The sequence below is a fragment of the Spodoptera frugiperda genome, chromosome 1 (genome assembly GCF_023101765.2).
Source record: "Spodoptera frugiperda isolate SF20-4 chromosome 1, AGI-APGP_CSIRO_Sfru_2.0, whole genome shotgun sequence".
Lineage (NCBI taxonomy): Eukaryota > Metazoa > Arthropoda > Insecta > Lepidoptera > Noctuidae > Spodoptera > Spodoptera frugiperda.
The window spans coordinates 7789420-7811589 of record NC_064212.1 but is presented as its reverse complement, the minus strand read 5'-3'; the positions used below and the strand labels follow the sequence as shown (position 1 = coordinate 7811589).

The window sequence follows — 22170 nt, the reverse complement described above, 5'->3', positions numbered from 1 at the left end:
TGAAACTGTATTGATTTGAATTTGTACCTTGAATACCCCAAAGTGATGAAATAAAGGTGGTTAGTTGAGACATGCCATGCAGCTGAGGGGCTTCATTCAAACAGCTAGCTATATCTAATTAAGCAATAAGTCAGTGAAGCAGGAAGGTTCCTATGGAATGGACATAAGAAAGTGGAAAATATTAAAACAATTATTTTAGTGAAATGGATTTCCATAACTCATTAGTATTTTTACTTATTTTATCTAGTCATCTTATTTTCATTAATGTAAGTAATTTTTGAACTTAATTTCAATTTAAGTATGTAATAATTTTCTTTTTTTTATAACTAGTACAAAATTGAAATTGTGGTTTAATTTTCAGGCCCGACAATTTCGTGTTACTGACCAAGTGTTCTTTGAAATCACAAATGAGGATAAGGTTCTTGGTCGAGTAGTTATAGGCCTATTTGGTGACCTAGCTCCAAAGGCTGTCAAAAACTTCAAAGTTTTAGCCTCAAAAGGAATAAATGGGAAGTCTTACAAGGGCACCTCATTTACTAGAATAATCAAACGATTTATGGTACAAGGTGAGAGACAAATTCAATTAATAATTTTTTGTGTAGTATTGTTTGATTTGATTCTCGTTACTAATTTTATTTAAAAACATTGATGTAACTATTTCGTTAAGAAGTTCTTAATACTATGAAGTGAAAGGGTAGTGAATTAAAATATAAAGCAAATACCAAATGTTTGTCTTCTACAATAAATTGTAGGATAAATAGTCCATTGTACAAAAGAATATACACTGTTTCTAAGTTATTCAGTTACAACTAAATTATTGTCTCCATGATCACATTCTCAGGGGGTAACTAAAGTAATATTTCAGGCTACCAAATATCATACTTTTTGAAAACGGAATAATGTGCCTGAAGAACTGTGACCCTTTGATTGGCATTCATTAATAAAATAATTGTTTATTTTTGGTGACAGGTGGTGATGTAGAATCTGATGATGGAACAGGCTCTATCAGCATTTATGGTGAAACATTCCATGATGAGAATTTGGACACACAACACAGTGGAGCAGGATTTGTGTCAATGGCTAATAAAGGTATTGTTTATATCTTACTGAAGGCCTGCCTTAGTATCGCCTGGGTGCTATAACCCAACGCTATATTCCGTTTCTGGTGGTGGTACCGAATTATACTTTCATACAAGTCTCGTTCTCGTGCCCTAATTACTCGGGATTACTTTGCGCGTTACGGGTTCACATTTCATTTGAAATTTTAAACAAAATATGCTTCTTTTTTATGTTGATTCTTTATCTTTAGCATACGTACTTGCATTGGAAGAGAGTGTTATAAAACTTCCTGTTTTAATGGGTACTACATTTCCAGGTCCCAATACAAATGGCTGCCAATTTATTATAACTACCACTGGAACACCTTGGTTAGATCATTTGCATACAGTGGTCGGAAAGGTAAGCAGATTTCTTTGTATATTTTATAAAAATTTTCTATGAAAATAATATTAGTAAGGTATTTACTCTTTCATTTCGGTCTTGTGCTACTCGATGTGGAAACTTGCAATATCTCAAAATCTAGAGCTGAAAAATTACGAAATTTTCATCGTGTTTTGTTGACTGATGGACAGGGTGAGAGTGAACTTGAATGACTTATTTTAAATTAGGTTTAAAATATTATTATCTAGACGGCAGTTGATGATGTGACCCCTTTTGAATGACAAGTAAAAGTGCAGTAAAATAATAAAAGGAATTAAATTATTGTTTAATTCCTTTTAATCTAAACAACAAAATCAGTTATCAATATACAGAAATAAACAATAATTTAATTCCTAAGACTATTATTTTACTGCTACCTACACCTACCTGCTATCACCCATATATTATATCTCCTGACATCATAACAGTGATTTCATATAAATATTATGTGCAATGCAGGTGGTGGACGGCCAAAACGTGGTGCATATGTTGGAGCACACCCCTACTGACGTGGATGACAAGCCGCTACCGCATGTGTATATCTCAGATTGCGGCTTGATCCCAACCCTCGAGCCTTACTACATTTCCGATGACCCTTATGAGTAAGTATTTTTGTTTTTAAACTAGCTACTCTCATGCGGTTTCAACCGATGCTCAGCTTCTCTTGACCGTAGCGTGATATTTTAGTCATGCGATGTTTAGTTCAGTAATTTTGTAATTTTGCTGGGAATGTTGGAAATCGGACTACTTATCCGATTTCATAACTTCGTACGTGCTCCGATCACGCCGTCTGCTTCGAAAAATGTCGGCCCATTACAGTATTTTTCACTATATTTCGTTTTCCTGTTTTTCGGAAATTTTCGGAAATTAAGGCAGTAGTTAATTTTCTGAAGAAACTGTGATTTTTAGGGTTCCGTAGCCAAATGGCAAAAAACGGAACCCTTATAGATTCGTCTGTCTGTCTGTCCGTCTGTCCGTCCATCCGTCCGTCCGTATCACAGAATAGAGAAGAAGAGATAGAAATAGTATACCGCTTGTCTTAGTATCAGAACCAGCGTGGCATTTTTTCTGAAGCCACGCCCAAATTAACACATCTCCAGGATAATCATAATATGTCACACTAGCAAAATCTTTCTGTGACTGGTCCGTGTTAAATAGCCTTTAAATCAGCCGTCACTACTTTGAAAAAAACACATTAATTGCATATTAATAGAGTTGACTCTTGTCTACTAATTTTAAAATAAAGAATCTTCTTTTCCAATGCAACATAATTTAACTAACAAGTTCTGCTACTCGACGCTAGATGTCACTATCATAAATGCATTCAATTACGCTGTATTGCTGTCATGTTAAGGTTGACATTTGTTTAACGAGCTACTTTATCGCTTGTATTTTCTCTAGTGAGGTTCCGATATCGAAAGCTTACTTATCGATATAATAAAAATTTTCAACACATTTTAATACTCGTATACATTATAATATTTTATCAGATTTCTATAGGAATAAACATCTTTCCTTGTAAAACTGCAAATATATATTTTTTTTCTTTTCTTAACTATAATTTTAAAGAGATAATAATTGAAGGATTTAGATTTGTTAGTACACAGAATAATAAAGTAAGTATACATGTATTTGAAGTAAGCAGCGTCCTCTGATGAACTAACGTAGAAAAGGTGCACTAGTTTCAAGTCACATCGGGCGCAGCAAATTGAAACTGGACTGAAAAAGAAGTAGTATCTATCTATCATTATCATCATCAATAGCCTATAAGTGGCCACTGCTGACCAAAGGCCTCTTTAAGCACGGAGAAAGTTTGAGCATTGATCACCATGCTTGCCAAATGCGGGTTGTCGATTTCAAACTTATAATAGGTAATTAGAAAATAATAAGCCCAGGTTTCCTCACGATGTTTTCATTCACCATTTGAAAATAAAACTGAACATTAAACAAAGTTACTTCCCTTCAGTTGGTGGCCAATATTACATAACGTGATTAGGTATTTCTGCCTGCACAATATAGTAAAAAATTGCGCATTTTTTTTTCGGTTATACTCATAATATAATATCTTGTTGTACAACATGGTCCAAACAAATTGTACTAGTTAGTGGCAGGAAACCAATTTTGTCTTCCAGTCATCTCGATCCATTTTCCTTTTATTTCTGGATCCTTCGGAAATCTAAAACAACATAATTAATGTTTAATAGTTACTTATTATCCAATTTTTTTGTATTTATCTATATTCGTAATAAAAAGTTTTAATTATATCGACAGCTTGTTATCGATAATGTCAATCCCTAAACGAGTAGCAAAATTTTAGATGTCACGAATGAAATCTTCTAGAACAGCAGGTTTGGGTTTGAAAGAAAGTAGACTCTATCATCTTAGTCATAAATTTATATTTAGTTTGTAGATTAAACAAAATATATGTCATTAGTTTCAAGCCAAATATAAATTTAAATAAAATAAAATAGCACTTACCGATGATACGATATACCACTACTAGGCACATTTTGGTTATGGCTTTCATCTTTTCACTATAAAATAGCACATTTCTTCATTTTTATATTTTTTTACGATTTTCGACGATTTTTTACATGTCGAGTTGACGTTATTACAATCCAGCGAGACTGATATGCGTACAAACGCCTAAATGACAGACATAAGTATATCCGTACTTATCAGGGGCTACGCGTGCCCCGCCTACATACTACTTCTACTTCTTTTTCTCTGTTCTGTGGTCCGTATGTCACAGCCATTTATTTCCGAAACTGTTGGGCCTACATAGTTGAAACTTTGTAAGATGGTGTATTTCGGTAACCGCTATTAGAATTTTGAATAAAAATTAATAAATTTAAAAATTAAAAGGGGACACTCCATACATGGAACTGATTAAAAAAAAAATTTTTTTCAGCTTACATATCCGTGATGGGTGTCTATGGATAGGTCTTTAAAAAAGACCATTAAGGTTCCTAAAACCTCTTTTCGTCAAAATCAATCGTTTGAAAGTTAGACGCTTCCAAAGTGGAAAAATATGTGTCCCCCCCCTCTAACTTTTAAAATAAGAGAGTAGGAAAACTGAAAAAAATATATGCTGTAGATTTCAATGGAAACTAACAACGAAAATTGGTTTGAACAAGATATCATTATTAGTTTTTAAGAAATAAAACATTTTCAAAAACCGCAAATATAACTTTGTCGTTCATATATCACTATGTAAAACCAAGTTATTTTACAACTTTTATATTATGTCTATATGATATCTTGCTGTTACGGAACCCTTCATGAGCGAGTCCGACTCGCACTTGGCCGGTTTTTTATGTAGTCTCTCCTCGTCTGAGTTGTTAATTTTATTCTTTGTTCCAGTTTATGGGCGTGGATCAAAGCATCAGCGGTTCCTCTAACCATGTCTTTCTCAATCCTCGGCTTCTTCCAATGGATGATGAGGAAGATGGAAATATAGAATTTTTGACTATGTATAGATTCAGTTGTATGTGCACTTTATTAAGGACCTAAAGAAAGTTAATAGGAAGGAAAAAAAAGTACATTTTAATATTTGAATGTAATTTATTATTTTATTGCGATTTTTCATTTAAATATATAATTTTTATGTACAGTCAATTCTTGTAAAAATGTCAATAATTTATACATCTTAACAATCTATTTAAACAAAATGCCACTGATTTTATTTATTTATTTGTACGAATTTATATAAAGTAGGTGTAATAAATGAGATGTTTTATTTCAATACATTAAACCATTACTGAATTAATTACAAAACTATTGTGAAATTCAGTTTAAAGTTACGTTAGTTTATTTAGTAGGCAAATTATATACTGATTACTGAAAAGTACTACTATTCATGTTCAAACATCATTTTCTTACTTGTACTCTTGTACAATTTGTAAAGAAAAATTACGTATACATAATGAACGTAAAATTGACAAAGAAGCCAAATATTGTGAAGCCACAGTAATGCTACACGGAGCTTGGATTACTGGTACTTATCACTTGCCGTCCTGAATACTCCTCATATCATGGAGCAATGTATAACTAGTCGGCGGTAGGTACCTACAACACTTTATTGCTTGTACACTTTACTTCACTGGGCGCACTGCACACAATAAATAGCACTTTTAACTAGATAGTGTTAGTCCTGTTGAGTTAGCCTGTGGGCTATAGCAGTAGTAGTGCGGTGGCCAGCAATAAGGCTGCGGGGGCCAGTACATGCGCGTGCGCAGCGTCGGGCGTGGCCCGCCCCTCCGTGCCCTGGTCCCCGACTTGTTGCGCTATTGCGCCACACGCGCGGGAGCACGACTCCCACGCACGACACACGTCGCACGCAGTCGCTGCAGGCGGGGAGAAGAACACACGGGCTCGGTGACCTGTTGTAATAACAAATTGGATGTTAGAAACGAAACTGCTATGAACTAAAAATCCTTTTGTGGGAGTTACAAATTCCAATAGTGTGATGTAGACGTATTCGTTACGGGACATTTTCGTTATGCACTCCCGAATTTTTCACGGAACACATTAGTTTATTCATGTATATATGTATGTATGTATGTATGTATGTATGTATGTATGTATGTATCTATGTATGTATGTATGTATGTAGGTATGTATGTAGGTATGTGTGTATGTATATGTATGTATTTGTATATGTATGTAATTGTATATTCATATATTTAAGTTGTAAGTACACCCAGAACCACCTCCACTAACATTCACCATCTCCGTCCACCCAAAGGTTGCCTGGAAGAGATCGCTGTAAGCGATAAGGCCGCCTTTGTACCCTACCATCCACTTAGCGCTACTTATATTTATTTGTCTGAATTGTAAAAGGTGTACAATAAAGTTTATTATTATTATTATGTATGTTCTTTACATAATCACGGGACCACAGGGTCCCGGACCTTTGGAAGGCGTACGAGGGGCCGAAGCCAACTCGCAGAGGCCCGTTGAACAATTTTAATCTAAATGTAAGGGGACATCAGCCGGCGATTATCCCTGTATGCACTATGGAAGTACACCAAAGGACAATCCCCGGTTGATGCAGGACTATTGTGAGATATGGTAAAAGGAAATGATAGGGATATGGGTGTGGGTGGCTGTGGAATAGTTAACCGGTTAACTATGGGGACTATGGCCCCTGCCCCTGACCAATATTGAAAAATACGGATAAACAGGCAGGGGGTGACTCGCAAACTCAATAGTGGGCCCCGGAAACGGCCGCTAGCATGTAGCGACAAGGGAAGCAACATCCGTTGAGCTGCTTGAGGAAGGGGAGGCATCCCACGGCTATCAGAGCAATCCCGGAAGTACGGTCAAGACCCCTACCAGCATCTTACTGGGATACGTCCTTCCCCCAAGTGGAGCTGAAGGCAACTCCACTCTTGCGAATCTCCACTCAAACCAGCCGATTAAGGCAAGAGTGAGGTAGGAGAGGCCACTCCGGATAGTCACGAGTACCAACCGGAGTTAAAAAGTAGGGCCTCTCCCGGGAGTCAGGTCCGTGGGGTCGCCACTGCCCAACAGCTCGCCACAAGCTGCCTTGCGGACTTATTATTATTATTATTATTTTCCACTGATATCAGTTTTATTGCCGAAACTACCGAAACCAATAATTTGCAAAGCAAAAAGTCCTCCTTTTCCTTAAAAAATAATATAATCAATACATACTGGAGTCGTAGAGGTCCTGCAGCGTGGCCCAGGCGGGGCGCTGCCTGGCCACGGGCAGTGCCCGCGGCGCGGCCAGCGTGGCGCAGCGCTCGGCCCGCGCGGCGCGCACCGCCGCCAGCACGCGCGTGCCCGCGCCAGACACACGCGCCCATACCACGTGACGCACCGACTGCAATAAGAAAAAAATCTTATTAAAATAGGGCGTTGCGCCGGTTATATTAGAGGTAGCCTCTACAGGAGAAGCTAATTGACATCCACCGACTTAATACAAAAGACGAAAAAAAGAAGTTAGAATAGAATTCAACAAAAGTAAAGTCCCCGTTACTTTGGTTTTGTTTGGTAGAGTGCGAAACACTTACCGTCAATTCGGTCAATGTGGTTATATCTGCTACATATCCCGACGGAAGTTGGACAGTCAGTAAGGTGAGTCCACTCTCCGTTTCATTGCCCTGTGCTACGAAACTGTGAACAAGATAAAGTCATATTGAAAAGTTTCAAAATAGGCAAAAAGAGCATGCATTTAAAAGTGTATGTAAGAACTACATTAATATTATTCAAGTTACCCGAAACAAACGGAGAGTTGGAGACGGTCTTTAGTGGAGACCTGGTCTACTCTGGGATCCAGAGTATACCGCGGCCAGGGAGCTGTGACGTTGGTGGCTCCACGGGCAGACAGACCGAGAAGACCAAGACCACGGCCTTCTGTCACTGCGCTTACAGACCGACTGGTGCGGATCTAGAGGGCAAAATTATATTTAAAATTTGTATCAAGCACTACAACAACAAATGGTTTTAAAAGATTTAAGTAAACCTTGCATTAGGTTACCTACGTTTGTCGTTTGAGCGAATAAATTGGATATGAAATAAAGTATGTATATCTTACCGGTTTTGTTTGTATAACCAGAGCATTATTCTCTGCAATTTGGAACTGCCTCGCTTCGTCAGATCCAGTGACGTTTACGGAAACTCGGAGCTTTGATGATGTCTTCGCAACTTCAGCATACTGTGCCAATGCATCCATCTGAAATACACAAATTTGATAAAGAACCCTAATTAATTGAGATTAAAAAAAGCGTGATTTGGTCTTAAAAATTATGAAGTTTCAGAAAACCGATATTTCGCTTGGTTGTTAGCGTTGTGACCACTTGTTTCTTCTAGATATATGACTGAAACGTTTGAAAAAGCATGTAAATCATGTCATAAGTCACTCACCACTTCAGGATCAGGGTCGTGTGGAAGGTATGCTTGCAGCAGATACCTGACGACGGGAGTAGCTTCCTCCACCAGTCGAGCTCCCAACATAGCCCGAAGGCCCCAGGCTGCTGTGGTGGCCTCTAAACTATTACCCTTTAGCCAGGGATTCCGCCACTCATTACCTGATAGCGTTCTTGACCAGAATAAGGTTGAACCTGGGAAAGATATCAAGTGGTTTGATTAGAACTATAGGCTCTATACTTTATTTGATGTACATTGATAGCAGATATTGTAATGTTAATGTTGTAAGTATGGCTTTCTGACCATTACTCGAATGACATCAAGTGCTAAACAAATGCCTCCGCTATTATGGCATATTTAATTGATTTTAAAAATAACTCTTACCTGTTGTATTAGCATATTTATCCATAATTTCTAAAGTTTGCGTGAGTTGTGGGTGTCTGGTCACAGCCAGAGCTCCCCCGATGAGGGCCAGGGAGTACGCGTCCAGGTCTGGTGATACTCCTCGGGCTACAAAGTCCACTGCCTTGTTGATGTTGTTCTTGTATAAGACGTCACTGCCCTGTAACATTTTCAGAATAAGGATTTTATAATTACGGAGATGTTTAAATAAGAACTTCTTAAGATAGTCTGTAAATGATGTGGATGTAAGGTTTGGTATCACCCTTAACCTTATTACAAATTAGGTCATCTTATTTTAGAGATGCGGATTTAATTTTTGAGGGTCATGCTCACTGACTGCTGCGTAGTGAGCTAGTCTAGATAGACAGACTGTAATCGGAATACAAATAGAAATAGTTTTATAGAACCAACTTAGGTTAAGTACGGTATATAGTCTGTAGCGGAGTAGGTACCTTAGAGTAGTGTAGGGCTATAAGTGAGTAGGCAGCAAGTGGCAGTGTCCCCTGTGCGTGTGGCGCGGTGCGCGCAGTGGATGTTGGCACGGGCCAGTCCCCCGCGGGCTGCTGCCGCCGGGCCAGCCAGGCGGCCGCGGCCCGCGCCGCCAGCGGCTCCACCTGCACGTACCGCGAGCAGCGGGACAGCCAGCGACACGCTACTGCCGTCATCCTGTACATACATCTTGCTTTTACTCATCAACCAAAAACATTCAGTGCTGCAAAATTACTGTTACTTTGAGGAGATTTGCTATAATCGTTATGTGGGCTCCAACCTCACGTTCGGTAAGTTATTAAAATTCAGAGGCAGTCTACAGCTCTAGATGTCTGGATTTAGGTAATTAGTTACCCACACCTTAACAGAGACATTACTGTTTTTACCCACATATGTACATTATAATAAACAAATTCATGAAGATAGACGGAGTTTACCTTAGGTATTACAAAACAATCTACTCACCAAACGTCTCCTTCAGCGTCAGCATCAAGTTCAGCTGCAAATGACCCATCAGATCGTCGGTACGCCATTAAACGTTGGTAACCAATAGCCGCCAATTCCTTTGCTTCTTTAGTTGTGGCGACTTCTTCTTGTCCAGAAGCCTAAGTATTGAAAGAAATATTTTTAATTATTCATTAATTCACACATTCTATGAATTATCTTTTAAATTCTTCTAAAATGTAGGTACAAACCTGTAAGTAATCCAGAAGAACGCAAGCTAATGCTAATGGTCTCACTGCATGAGTCGGATCTGCAGCAGGTGCTGGAGGCTCTCTCACCGCCTGTAGGGCTCCAGAGAGCAAGTCTCCAGTAGCTTGAAGCGATGTAGGACCTGCCTTAACACCTGGTGGTACTTCCAGCGTTACATTAGCTCGCGCCACTCCGCGACGAGCGTCCAGTAGACTCCACGAGAATAAATCTTCTTCGTAACCATCCTACGATAGATATGCATGATTACAAAAAGGTTCTTATAACAAACTTCAGTAGGAGCTTTTCTAATGAGAGTTAGACCTTATATAGGATGGGAATTTACTTGTTCATCGGGTGTACCTTGACTTGAATGGTCCTGAAGAGTGAGTCGGAGACGCCATTGCCGCTAGCTTCCACGATGACTGGTGCGTCTCCACTGCGCACTACTGTGACGAGGAAGGCAGTGCTCACGGAGCCACGCGCAGGGACCGTCACGCGGACGCGACGGAATAATTCGATTTCTGTGTGAGGGACAAGAGCTTGCATTAAAGATATTGAATTTGTTTCCAAGATGGTCTCTCAATGTGATAGTGAATAAGGCCTGTAAAAGATCTTAAATTATTATTTTGCTCGCTATGAACCATATTGTAGTAAGTACTTACTTTTCGCTGAATCGAGTTCGTTATCGAGAGGTTCGAATTCGAAGTACTGATCGCTGTTGTAGAAAGTGACCTCGACTGACGTGTCGACTGCCAACGTAGTCTTCAAGATGATCACTGCAGCTACAGTTTCTCCTTTCTGTAATGTTGCTGGTAATTCTGCAGACATCGACAGAGGTACAGAGGTGGTGAACTTCTGTGGTGAAGCCAGGCCAAGGCCAAGCGTAGGGTGGACTGAGAAGGCTCCGATTGAGAATTCACCAGGAGTTACTGCTGTCCAACGTTCTTTAGCTCCTTGTCCGTCGTTACTGTGATATAAAGTTTAAATGATGTTATGATAGAATGGAACAGACGTAAAGCACTTTTTGTTTTTACGATATAGGGGCGCAAACAATCGCCCTGTTTATAAGACACTAGAGGAGCCACAAATAAGTGCGTTACCAGCGATTTATTAAATGAGCTCTTTTTATAGTTTATGGTTCATTCAACGTACCCAATGGTAAGGTTGGCCAGCATCCATGTAGGTTGTGGTGTGACAGTGAGGTAGTATCGAGGAGATGGCGGCGGTGGAAGGCGACTGAAGGCATACGGTCCTGCCTGAGGAGCACGAGTACCTGTCTCTACCACAGCTTGGGTCGGAGCTGACCCTGGAATAAATAGTTTTGATATCAATGTGTTGCATCAGAAAGTTCTACGGATAAGTGGTGTCACATTCAAAGAAAGTAGGGACTTAATAGAGCCCCTACTACTTATTCGAACGCACTTAAGACTTCTTACAATCTTCGTAGGTCTAAGTCCTAGACGCTATCGTCTAGGTCTTAGGTGAATAACTGTGGTCGTTCAAAACTGAACCAACTTACCATCTGAATTGCCCTTGACTACTACACCATCTGTCAGAATAACAACGCCTGCGTTCTGAAAATAAAGGTATTTTCTCAGTTTTCATAAAAAATATTAACATGAAGAAATTCGATTGTTATAAACAGTGATACCAACTTTGAAGACATCGGAGGCAGTGTAGCCACCCAGATCCAAACCCATTCCAGGAAGGTGATCTTCGTTTTTGAATATGGAGTGCGATAGACCGTTGAAGCTTTCTACTTCGCGCTCGACCTGGAACAAAAAAGTTAAAAAGTTTAGAGCTAAGGAATATAGGGCCTGTTCCACAACATTTTATAATTTCTATAGGAAATTAGCAAACCCGGCGAACTCCGTCATTCTCCTGAAAATTTTCCTGATTTTTTTTGCTATAAACCTTACGGAGCCCGAGACCTACCTAACGAACGGAAAACCGTGAAAACCGGTTCGTGCGATTTGGAGTTATAGCGTTTTAGGAAGGAAAACCTGACTTATTTTTTTTTTCTATGGGAAATGAGTGAAATATGTGTCAGTTAAGCTAAGAACAACATTATTATTAAAGTCACTTACAGTGTGCATATCAAGTCCATTTCCAAGTCCATTTTGGTTGGCGAGTCCAGCTTGAATAGCGTTGGTGTCTTCAGCCAATAGAGCCACGTATGCGCCTGCGTCGCCTGATACGCGTAGTTCTACTAAAGTGTTGGGACGAGCGCCCGCGCCACTGCTTGATACAGGAGCTATCGAGATCTGCGTAGAAGATATAGGTTTATTATAGAGTTTCCATGAGATTCTTGGAAAGGTTGAAATTAATATTCCATATGAGTCTTTAGTATGTATGTCACTTAGCTTTCTTTAAGAATTTTTCAAATGAAATTATAGGTCAGGACATCAGTAGGTATCCTTAAGCATGAAGAATTTTTCCTAAGAAACTTGTTGTCGTCTTCTTCTAAGGAAAAAATCATTTGGAATAATAAAGATCTATGAAATAAATTCAACACGTTAGAACATAATGAGGTATGTTCATATGGTAAAATTGTTTCTCTATTGATATGTAAGATAGTAATTTCTATATTTATTTTATCTTTAGTCAAGTAAGGTAGGTACTTACATCATTCTGTAGTAAGTTGGCTTGGGGCGCATATACAGCGGCGGCGAGTAGATTGTTGACGTCGAGCCGCGGGTACCACGCCACCAGGATACAGCCGGGGGACATGCGGGACGTCACCGACACCGTCACGTCCACGCTGCGGCGCGCCGGGCTCAGCTGGAGTTACATTACTCATGTTTAATTAACTATTAATATGTAAAGTATAAAGGGAAACAAACAAGGCCTTATTGTGGTCTTTTGAAAAGACAATAATAAATGTTAAAAACAAAATTCGTGTTTTTGGGTCTTGAATCAATAATTCGAGTTCTGAGTAGAGTAGAGTAGACCTACTTTAAACAGGTTTGGAGATAAGGTTTAACTTATCGCTAAGTTCACAAAACTCAAGACTATGTTACAATGAAAATCGAAAACTTACAATCTTGATTTCAAAGCTCTTCAAAGAAACAAATTCAACTTAATTCATAGCTCACCTCGACAGTCTTCGCAACAATAATGTCCCCTCGTCCAATCACAGCGTAGTGCACCATGTCCATAGGTTCGGTAGCGGTGATGCGCGCACGCATCTCACCTCCTACACCGGTGCCGCGGGTAAGAATCTCCGCTGTTAAGAACTGCCCGAACGAATACTCGCTTCTTTGCACGTTCACTATGCGTTCTGTGACTTCCTTGTATTTTACCTGATGAAAAGACTAGATTTTAGCAGTAAAAGTAAGGTAAAAGTATCAATACACCTTTATGGATACTTCAATAGCCCGTCAGAATCTATTGCTGGACTATGGACCTGCTTAAGAAAAAAGCCATAATCTCTATCACCTCATGCTTGAGTTTGGAGATCGCAGTAAAAAGTATCCCTGCGGGAAGAGTAGGAGGTGCTAACAAATACAAAATTATAACCCTCATCTATGTTTAAAATACGTTAGACGCTCTAGCCCTTTTGGGGAGGAAGCTTTGTTTAGTAGAAGACGTCTTCCAACGAATGAGAATGGTGAAGAAAAAAATAGGTAATTGCTTACGAGTAAAGTGATCTTACCACTAAGTTGAGCGTAGAGTTGACGTGAGCTCTATCAGGTACCACGGAGTAGGTGGCGATGCCCTTGTTCAGAGTCACGGTGGTGACATTCACTGGAGCCCCGTCGTCCCATAGTCGCTCCACAGTGACGTCACCTTCTGCAGGCATCACTTTTCCTGATGGATCTACCACTTCAATCTGTTAACAGACATATTTGTTATATTAAACTAGCTTCTGCCCGCGACTTTGTCCGCGGAAAATTATAAAATTTAGGGTTGTACTACCCCTAACATTTAGGGGGATAAAAAATAGATGTTGGCCGATTCACAAAAAAAATTATCAAAACCGGTCAAGCCGTTTCGGAGGATTATGGCAACGAAAACTGTGACACGACAATTTTATATATTAGAAGATTTTGTTTTAAATTCCTGTTAAAATGTTCTCTAGGACTTTCGAAATGCATCTCTTGGACTTTAAAACTGCACTTAGATAGCTTTTCTTATTGTTTAATTACTTTAGCAAGCAGATAGTAGACAAATTATGTCATCTATTGCTATTGCTGGTCTCCTTAGCGTCATTATTTGCGTTTACGTAATACAAATATGCCAATATTAAACTTCCTGTTATTTTCGAACAAAAACTTAGTCTGGCCAAAGATTAGCTTAGAAAAATATTTGAGCTAATGTGTCATAGAACCAACAGAGGTTCTTCTGAAAAGATGATAAGAGCTTTTATGGCCATCTCTATCTTACTGTATCTGTATTTAATTAATCCGTAAAATATATTTAAGGTAAAAGGTACCTGTACGATATAAGGCAGTGTAGGCTTGAAATAGTTCGGTGCGGTCACTTTCAGTCTATAAGGTGTTCTCAACAGAAGAATTCTATTCGTAATATTCTGTTTGATCAATGTATCTTTCTCTTCAATAACGGCTTCCACGACGAGCGGCCTCGCTGCATCCTCAGCCAAGTCTAGGTCAGTTTTGAGGTCAAATGTAATTTGCGATTGGCCGTTAATGTCCACGACTTTCCTTGTAGGAGCTGCGACAACCGGTTGTAGGACCCCGGAGAAGAAAACTGGGTACGCAGATATCGTCAGTTCACCGCGAACTGGAAGTCCATTAAAATGCCTGAAAATAAATATTTAATTGTTACTTACTTTCAGAATCATCATCATTGTTGAGCAAAGGGAAGGCATCTTCTCATATAGAGAAGGAATGGATGATTAATCACCACACTTAGTTAAGGAGGATTGGTGACTATACTGTACGGTGTAAATAATTCATAACGCTTCCAGATGTGTAGGTCGCGGATGCTAATTACAAATGTTCCATGAAGCAACTAACGGAGCTGACATTCTGATTCAACTTGAACAAGCGCGGTCAGTAAATAAATGGGTAAGACGCTAATATACTTCCAATGCAAACTAAAAATACATTCGTGATTATACATAACCGATGTTCAGTAAGGTTTTTATGAAATTATTGCTGCTTGATCGAATAGTTCTGATAAAAACTGACAGCGTTACGTCCATAAACAGTTCTTGCTTATTTACGTAATTATTATTCTATTGAATTCGAGTGATGAGTTTTTCTGTACTGTAATGAGAAACGACAGCTTTCGCCGTGGAAATTCCTTTGTTTCGAATGATGAGAAAAGTTCATTCCAGATGATCAAAGAACGTTGTTGGTTTTCACAGCAAATCTCATTAGTTATTATTAGAATGGGTTCTGGAAAAACTCGTTTGAAATGTTTTTTATAATGTTATTAAAATTCGTTGTTGGGATTATTATGTGATTCTGTGAGTGTGACATAACGTGATCGAAGATCGAATATAAGATTCTTATTCAAAAACTAGTTTTGGTACAAAATTCGGACATACGAATCTGTTCGACCTGTTGTTGGAATAAATTAAAAACGAAAATACTGTCCATTAACCTAATACCTTAAGTAGATATTCAATTCAAAATTATAACATTGGAAACTACGGGTCTGCCCAAGCTCCCAACATATGGTATATAGCATCTGTGTCAAAAGCTTAGGCCCATTAAGGAGTGGGTTCTTACTTAGCGGTGACGTTGATGTCGAATCTTCCATCGGTGAACAGGACTTCCTTGGGCATATTCATCTCCATATGGAACCTTGGCTGTACATAGTCTGCCACCAGCACTCGTCGGGAGTATTTCTGCCCACGAGCCTCCACCTACGCCAATACATATTATTTGTAACATAGTTTAACATAGCTAACACCTATCTACAAACAGAAGGTCATGCTAACGTGGGCGCTCAGATTTTTAACTTATGATTTCGAGGCTAATCGCAATTTCCGGACCTGTTCTAGCGAAATCCGTCTAAATTACAAATTAATCGTTTGTTAAGAATGTTTTTTTACATTGTCAGTATCAAGATTTGTTAGTTTTGTTCTCATTTTTGATGACATTTTGGGATTACATCACGATTGGGTTAAAAATAAAATATAATTGATGCCAGGAAGTGACAATCAAGATACTGCGTAATTGTTGTTTTCCTTCTTAGTTTATGTACAAAGGTACTTAATTGCATATGCAATTTATTCAGAGACCGTAGTTCACAACGTTGAATTGATGACAAACAAAATTGAGACTAAAGTTGTATTGCCTACGCAAGCAAAATTGTGAAAATGAAAGTTTCACGCATGCTTTACTTACCTACAATGTGAAATATCCGAATATTTAACTAATTAAGTAGGTCTTTCTTTGTTTATTATCATGTTTGGCTGTGCTTTGTTATGCGACGTTATTAATACAAATATTTAGAAAGCTGTTACCTCATCTTTTCTTCCATAACACACACCTACTTAAGCAATGATCGAACCTAGTGCCATATTTATGCTAAACACAGATCGCTAAATACATTTAAGTAAAAAGTCGTACTATTTCATAAGTAAAATACTATAAGTAAATTCTTCTAAAATAATTTTAAACATTACCTGTATAGTCCATTCTCCAAGCGCAGGTTCGTCAGCTAAGACCAACTCTTCAGTGAGTACTCCTCGATCCAGTTCAGCACCAGCCCACTGTCTGATAGGAGCTCCGCCAGTATCCAGCACGCTGACATCCACAGTCGTCGACAGAGGCAGCAGGTACCTGCGTACGCGCACGGGTCAACGACCGTTTTGTAATCACACGTAATCTTACGCGGGCTCTCGTGCAGCGATGGCACAGAAATCGAAAGTGTCTTGGTCTTGTGCTTACTATCAAATTCTCGGTAAATAGCGCTTTGTACCGACATTTTCCTCAACGAATGGCACAAGGGCACAAGTGTGATAGGAAGGTACCTAATGGTAATCAAATAAACTGTTGATGTGTTACGCATTGACAATTGCGTTTGTGTTGTGTTTTATTGTAAAGATAATTACTGTCATGGCCTCTATTTTAATTATCGATGTTTATTATGAAGTCTCGAAATAGTAGTATTGGCATAACGGATTATTGGTATTCAACTAAGAACAATCTGTCGGTGTTTTACATTTAGGACGGATATGTATCAACTTCGTTCAAGACTTCTAATAGTTACCCAATAACTGATTCGAAGTAACGGTGCATTCAGTGATAAAATCGATCATGCACTATAAAATCGGTCAAGTTATTTCACAGCGCTATCACTGCTAAGGAATCTTTAGAGTTAATTAAACTAAGTTAACTAGAAGCAAGTTATAACATAAATCTTACTTGTCCAAGGCGATGACCCTAAAGTTAATGGTGTCTTTGGGTTGGTAGACTCGTTTGTCGGTTTGTACGAAGATGGCGAAACTGCGCGGTTGGTAGAACAACGGTGACGACGAGGAGAATAGCGGGCCTGAGGTTGACCGCGCTACCAGCGAGTACTGCCCCGGACCAGGGTCACCGATCTGCATTCAGGTGCAACTGATTTAGTCACGTTCAATTGCGGGAGAATCACTTAATTTGAAGCAACTGTCTGTCGTAGATTTAAAAGTTTTTTACATTAGTATCAACTGGTTGCGTAAACCTCATTTAAATGAGGTGCTATGCTATCATCTAAGAAAGATTAAAATATGTGGGAAAATTGAACAATTTTCTCAAATAACTTTATTATTTTCCATCTAGTTGTAAGCTCGTAATTTCACTCTGATGGAGAGCTAGTGTAATATACCTATCACTTATTCCGACTTATACGACTTAGGTTACGAGTTCAAATCGTGGTAATGAAACATTCATTATCTAAGGTAATAAAACTTCACTATAGCTCGAAATGGTGAATATATCCATATCGTGTGAATATCGTGAGAAAACTGGTACTTAGGTCCCTAGAAAGCATGCGATTTGAAGGTTGAAAGAAACAGTCTCTAGATGTTACTAATGTATTTAAAAAAAAAATGAATCGTAAGGAAATGAAGACACGACAAGGTTATTTAATTATCCCTGAATCTGTTTAAGGCTAGGAAAATCTTAGGGAATTAAATAGGAACACTTACTTCAAGCTCTATAAGCCGGGTGGCAGCAGCAGGGACCTGCACTTCTCGTCCCTTCGTGAACTGCTCCCCATTGGCTCGTCTTCCTTCCACGGCTACATACAGAGTATATGCTCTGGAGCCGCCTGCTATGGCTACTGTGTATGAACTGAATGGTCGCAGCACTTGTGGACCTAGCACTGATATACTGTGGAGTGCAGAAACAAATATAAATTACAATCTCATATAGGTACATGTATTTCTTTTTAAACACTTAAACGTACTAGTCGTATGACTAAATGCATGAACGTGATTGAAGTTAAAAAAATATGCAAATATCGTAATAAGAGGAGTGGCGGTGCACGAGTGCACTAGTGCAGTTTTAACCAAGACGTGAGTTTTGGGTCATGAGACAAAGTGTAAAATTATACATATAATTTTAGTTGGAAATCTCAATTTTTTTTCTCGATTATCAATAGATACAGCTAGAATAATTCACGAATATTGTTGCTTAAAGCTACCTACATTGTATAAGTCATATTTTACTAAAGATTATTATCACTTTAGTAGTGCATACCACACTTTACCAATAACGGCATCGCACACCGTACGTACTACTAATCTGTTTGGTCTTTACGGGTCCTAGAAAGCATGGTATACTTGCTCTACATAAATTGTAATAACTACTTCACTTGTCTATACTGTTAAGACAAGTAATTCTAGAGATATTTTTGTGCGTCAGTTTTACGGTTATCCCATAATAATGGAGTTGTTTAAAGGGCAAAAATGGCTTTCCATCTTTCCATGCATTTCTGCATTTCCTGTTCGAGTTAAAACGGCGGTATTTTGTTAGATAATTTAACATTGATATTACATATTAATAAGGTCAATCATCAATCCAAGTTAATGAAAATGTATTGCTGAGGTCAGAACTTGGAAACTCGTTGAGCAAATTGATTTATTTTTTAATGTGACTTAAAGTGATAATTTTGGCAAATTCACCGGGAAAGTCGAAAAATCGTATCTTTACAAATCTATTACTATATTTTTCCAATTTTACCTAACAGCGTATACAAGTGAAGGTTAGGTATGTATGGCATTAAAAGGATATTTTTAGGTTATTTTTGGAAGGCTAGCTAAATACTTATAAATATTGATATAAAACGTATATTATAAGATAAAAAAATAAAAATACTACGTACCATTGTACAAGGAGTGGCGCTGTCAGTGCTACCAAGAAGTAGTATAATATTATTTTATGAGTCATCTTTCTGAAATAAAAATGATTAACAAAAATAAATATGTAATAAGAACTATGTGGTAGGTTCTTAATGATGAATTAATTAAATATCTTGCTATTGTTTCTTGGTGTGTTCGTAACTCAGACTAACAAAAAAGGGTTGTTATTAATGTAATTATATATGAAACTGAAAACTTTAAGATTGAAGATAAGATGTATGCTAGTTGAAATGTTTTTATGGCTCTGTTGAAATAATTTCGTGCTGTCTTAGAATCACTAGTATTGTAGGAATATGATTCGATTAATTATTTATCGTGTGTGTAATTCGATTAATTACCTATAGGTTCGCGAAGATTGTATTTTGTTGGTGTGTTATGTAATTTTCTGAAAAAACTTAAACTATAAAAATAGGTCTTCTTGTTTTTAAAGATATATTATTATTGAAGTCTTCGTCATTCCGAAAAATTTAAGATTATATTAAAATGTTGGTAGGCATTTCAAAATTAAATTCTACACATTAGTTAGAAATTCCATAAAGAAAATAGAAAAGCCGAATCATCACACGAGTCATCTTGATTTTAAATTAATTCCAATTCACAGAATCGAAATACAAATAGGTATCTCTTTCCTTAAATCCTGCTGTGAAGCAAATTTTTATTGAAATCTTATTAAACAAAACATCGTTGAACGATTTGCAAATAACTTGAGTTTGTTATTAACTTCCTACGCTTGTTTACGTTACCATGAAGGGGATCTTAACATAGCAGCCTTCTGAATGGTCACGCTCTATATGGCCGGCTATAAATCGGACTCCATTCATTTAGCTAACATTAATACATAACATATTATACGATTAATGTTACATGTATTCGGTATTTAAATGTTAAGTAATAATAATAATTTGGCATTTTAATGTAATATGCGCAATCTTCATGACTCAATTGTAAAAAAATATATTATGAAGGTCTGCTGAAGGTATTGTTTTAATACATAGCAAAAGCAAGTTTATTTCTGCTTCCATTTACGAGTATTTATGTTAGGTTCTGATGTCACATTTAAATAGAATGCGTTGCAACTTATTAACATAATGTTCCATGAGTAAGTACTGAATGGTGGGTGAACTATTATTAGTGACGAATCATGAATGTAATGTATTTGTATAGAATTCACATATTTGTCATACATTACATGTGTACAAGTGGTGTCCTTGTGTTGTTTCTGACTCACTTTGTCAACAGTTGTGTGGGCGGAACAACCTTTTCATCCGATATGGTGAAACACAGCTTATTTCTTCGAAGAAATAGCTCCAAAACAACTATGACAGATTGCTGTATTTATCTACGGTTAAAATCGGCGTTTAACTTTTAGACACGGTGCTTTATATCCGTGAAGACTTAACATGACAAAATGAATGTATTGTGGTAAAACTTTCTCTAGGCTCGCGACAGCATTGTACAGAGTTGTGCAGTGTTTACCTCTTCGGGCAACAAAACAATCGCTGCAATAACGTTACAGACTAAGTGCGTGACTGTACATCGTGTCCACCTACTTTAAGCAAGCACTAAATTATCATAAAAGTAACTCAAAGGACAAAACATGTGTTTACCATTCTTATTATCCGCACAAAAATATTAGAACTTGATGTCATTTAAAATCTCGACATTCAACATGTATAAAAATAGAGATTACGTACACACCAACTTATATGCAGCTTATAGAAGTTTAGCGAAGCTCACCTTTTGGGCACTATAGTCACTGGTATCACTAAATTAAATAAAACTTATCACTATATCACAGATCGTTTGATTCGGGTGCACATAGTTTGTGTAGCGTGACGGCGCGACACAGGTCGGCGCGGGGTGCACTGTACAACTAACAATAAGTGTTGCGGAGTGAGGCAGCGGCGCCTACGCACGCGGGTGGGGCGCCGCGAAGCCTTGCGAAAATTCATCGCCGTACCTGCGTCTGCGCAGTGCACCTACTCACACTGCTACGTAACTGCAGGTTTCTTTATTGATGCCAAAACGTTAAGTGATACAACGATCTTATGTTTTGGTATTTACTTTGGTAATTAGTGTCTTTGGAGTACAGACGCAATGATGGAGTGCCCAACTGCCTAGCAAATTGTCGAATTCGATACCATGTCACAAAGTAGGTATAAAACTATACGACCGATATTTTGCATCAATTTGCATTTAGGTACCAAATTCTATTGAAGAGTTTAGAAGAGGTTAGAGAATAGTTAAAGAGATTGAATTTAGTTTTAGTAATGCAATAAGTAGATTTAGAACAGGAAACAATTTATTTTATTGTGATTAATTCTTTTTACTTCACACTATGCTACGAATAATATTAAGCAACATATCCTTTCATCTAAAGAAAACATTAAGTAGTACCTACCTAATAACTCTAACAACCACAGTATTTGAGCGCAACTGGCCTACTAACGCATGCAAATTTATAGAAATCAACGACCGTATTTTAAAGGTAAATATTGCATCAATTTCTACGCTTAGTTGGATTCAGTAAATTTATTTTCTTTTTTAACATAACAACAGGTTGTTTATCACGGACAGGACTCGTACATCTCAGATGGTCGATATGTTAGAGAAGCTCGATGCGAGTCGAGTGCAGTGCATTCCTAGGAACCAGTTTTAGTGCAACACTCCATAATAATCGCTTAGACAGACAGAGTTAGAAATACTATTTGTGCATATAAACGCTTTTCATTGTTCGCGACTGGTCACAATACCATACGTCTTCTATGAAGGTGCTTGAGTGGATAGGCATGTAAGCACAGTGGATAAATAATATATGCACATTTGTGTAAAGAAAAGAAGGTGATAAGTAATTGAACCATTTTATTTACTCAACGAGACCACTTTTAAGG

General features: G+C 38.0%; 2 protein-coding genes across 3 annotated transcripts; one reads left to right on the top strand and one right to left on the bottom strand.

Moving 5' to 3' along the window:
* The first annotated feature begins 32 nt into the window (after positions 1-32).
* On the top strand, positions 33-5206 carry LOC118278833 (peptidyl-prolyl cis-trans isomerase, rhodopsin-specific isozyme). 2 transcript variants are annotated; one of them, XM_035598216.2, is made up of 6 exons: positions 33-266; positions 362-566; positions 970-1089; positions 1433-1458; positions 1939-2081; positions 4843-5206. In XM_035598216.2, exons 1-6 carry the CDS (start codon positions 204-206, stop codon positions 4937-4939), a joined length of 654 nt encoding a protein of 217 aa, XP_035454109.2. In that variant the 5' UTR covers positions 33-203; the 3' UTR covers positions 4940-5206. The 2 variants fall into 2 exon arrangements, with proteins under 2 accessions (XP_035454109.2, XP_035454108.2); XM_035598215.2 differs by having other exon boundaries at positions 38-266; positions 1376-1458.
* On the bottom strand, positions 5156-21259 carry LOC118278831 (thioester-containing protein 1 allele R1). Its single transcript, XM_050696474.1, has 26 exons — positions 21017-21259; positions 19243-19311; positions 18065-18248; positions 17301-17479; positions 16559-16715; positions 15657-15793; positions 14393-14720; positions 13613-13789; positions 13053-13259; positions 12583-12738; positions 12045-12221; positions 11613-11729; positions 11477-11531; positions 11110-11263; positions 10620-10924; positions 10318-10478; positions 9960-10202; positions 9730-9869; positions 9228-9441; positions 8758-8935; positions 8371-8567; positions 8042-8179; positions 7722-7894; positions 7518-7620; positions 7159-7327; positions 5156-5861 (listed from the first exon to the last, which is right to left on the bottom strand). Exons 2-26 carry the CDS (start codon positions 19305-19307, stop codon positions 5653-5655), a joined length of 4323 nt encoding a protein of 1440 aa, XP_050552431.1. The 5' UTR covers positions 19308-19311; positions 21017-21259; the 3' UTR covers positions 5156-5652.
* Positions 21260-22170: the final 911 nt, after the last annotated feature.

Coding starts and splice junctions, on each gene's coding strand:
- LOC118278833 (XM_035598215.2), top strand. CDS start 204: ATGGATTTCCATAACTCATTAGTATTTTTACTTATTTTATCTAGTCAT. Junction 1,459..1,938: donor TGCATACAGTGGTCGGAAAG/GTAAGCAGATTT, acceptor TGTGCAATGCAG/GTGGTGGACGGCCAAAACGT. Junction 2,082..4,842: donor ATTTCCGATGACCCTTATGA/GTAAGTATTTTT, acceptor TCTTTGTTCCAG/TTTATGGGCGTGGATCAAAG.
- LOC118278831 (XM_050696474.1), bottom strand. CDS start 19,307: ATGACTCATAAAATAATATTATACTACTTCTTGGTAGCACTGACAGCG. Junction 10,925..11,109: donor CTGGCCAACCTTACCATTGG/GTACGTTGAATG, acceptor TTTATATCACAG/TAACGACGGACAAGGAGCTA. Junction 10,203..10,317: donor TCAGGACCATTCAAGTCAAG/GTACACCCGATG, acceptor TATCTATCGTAG/GATGGTTACGAAGAAGATTT.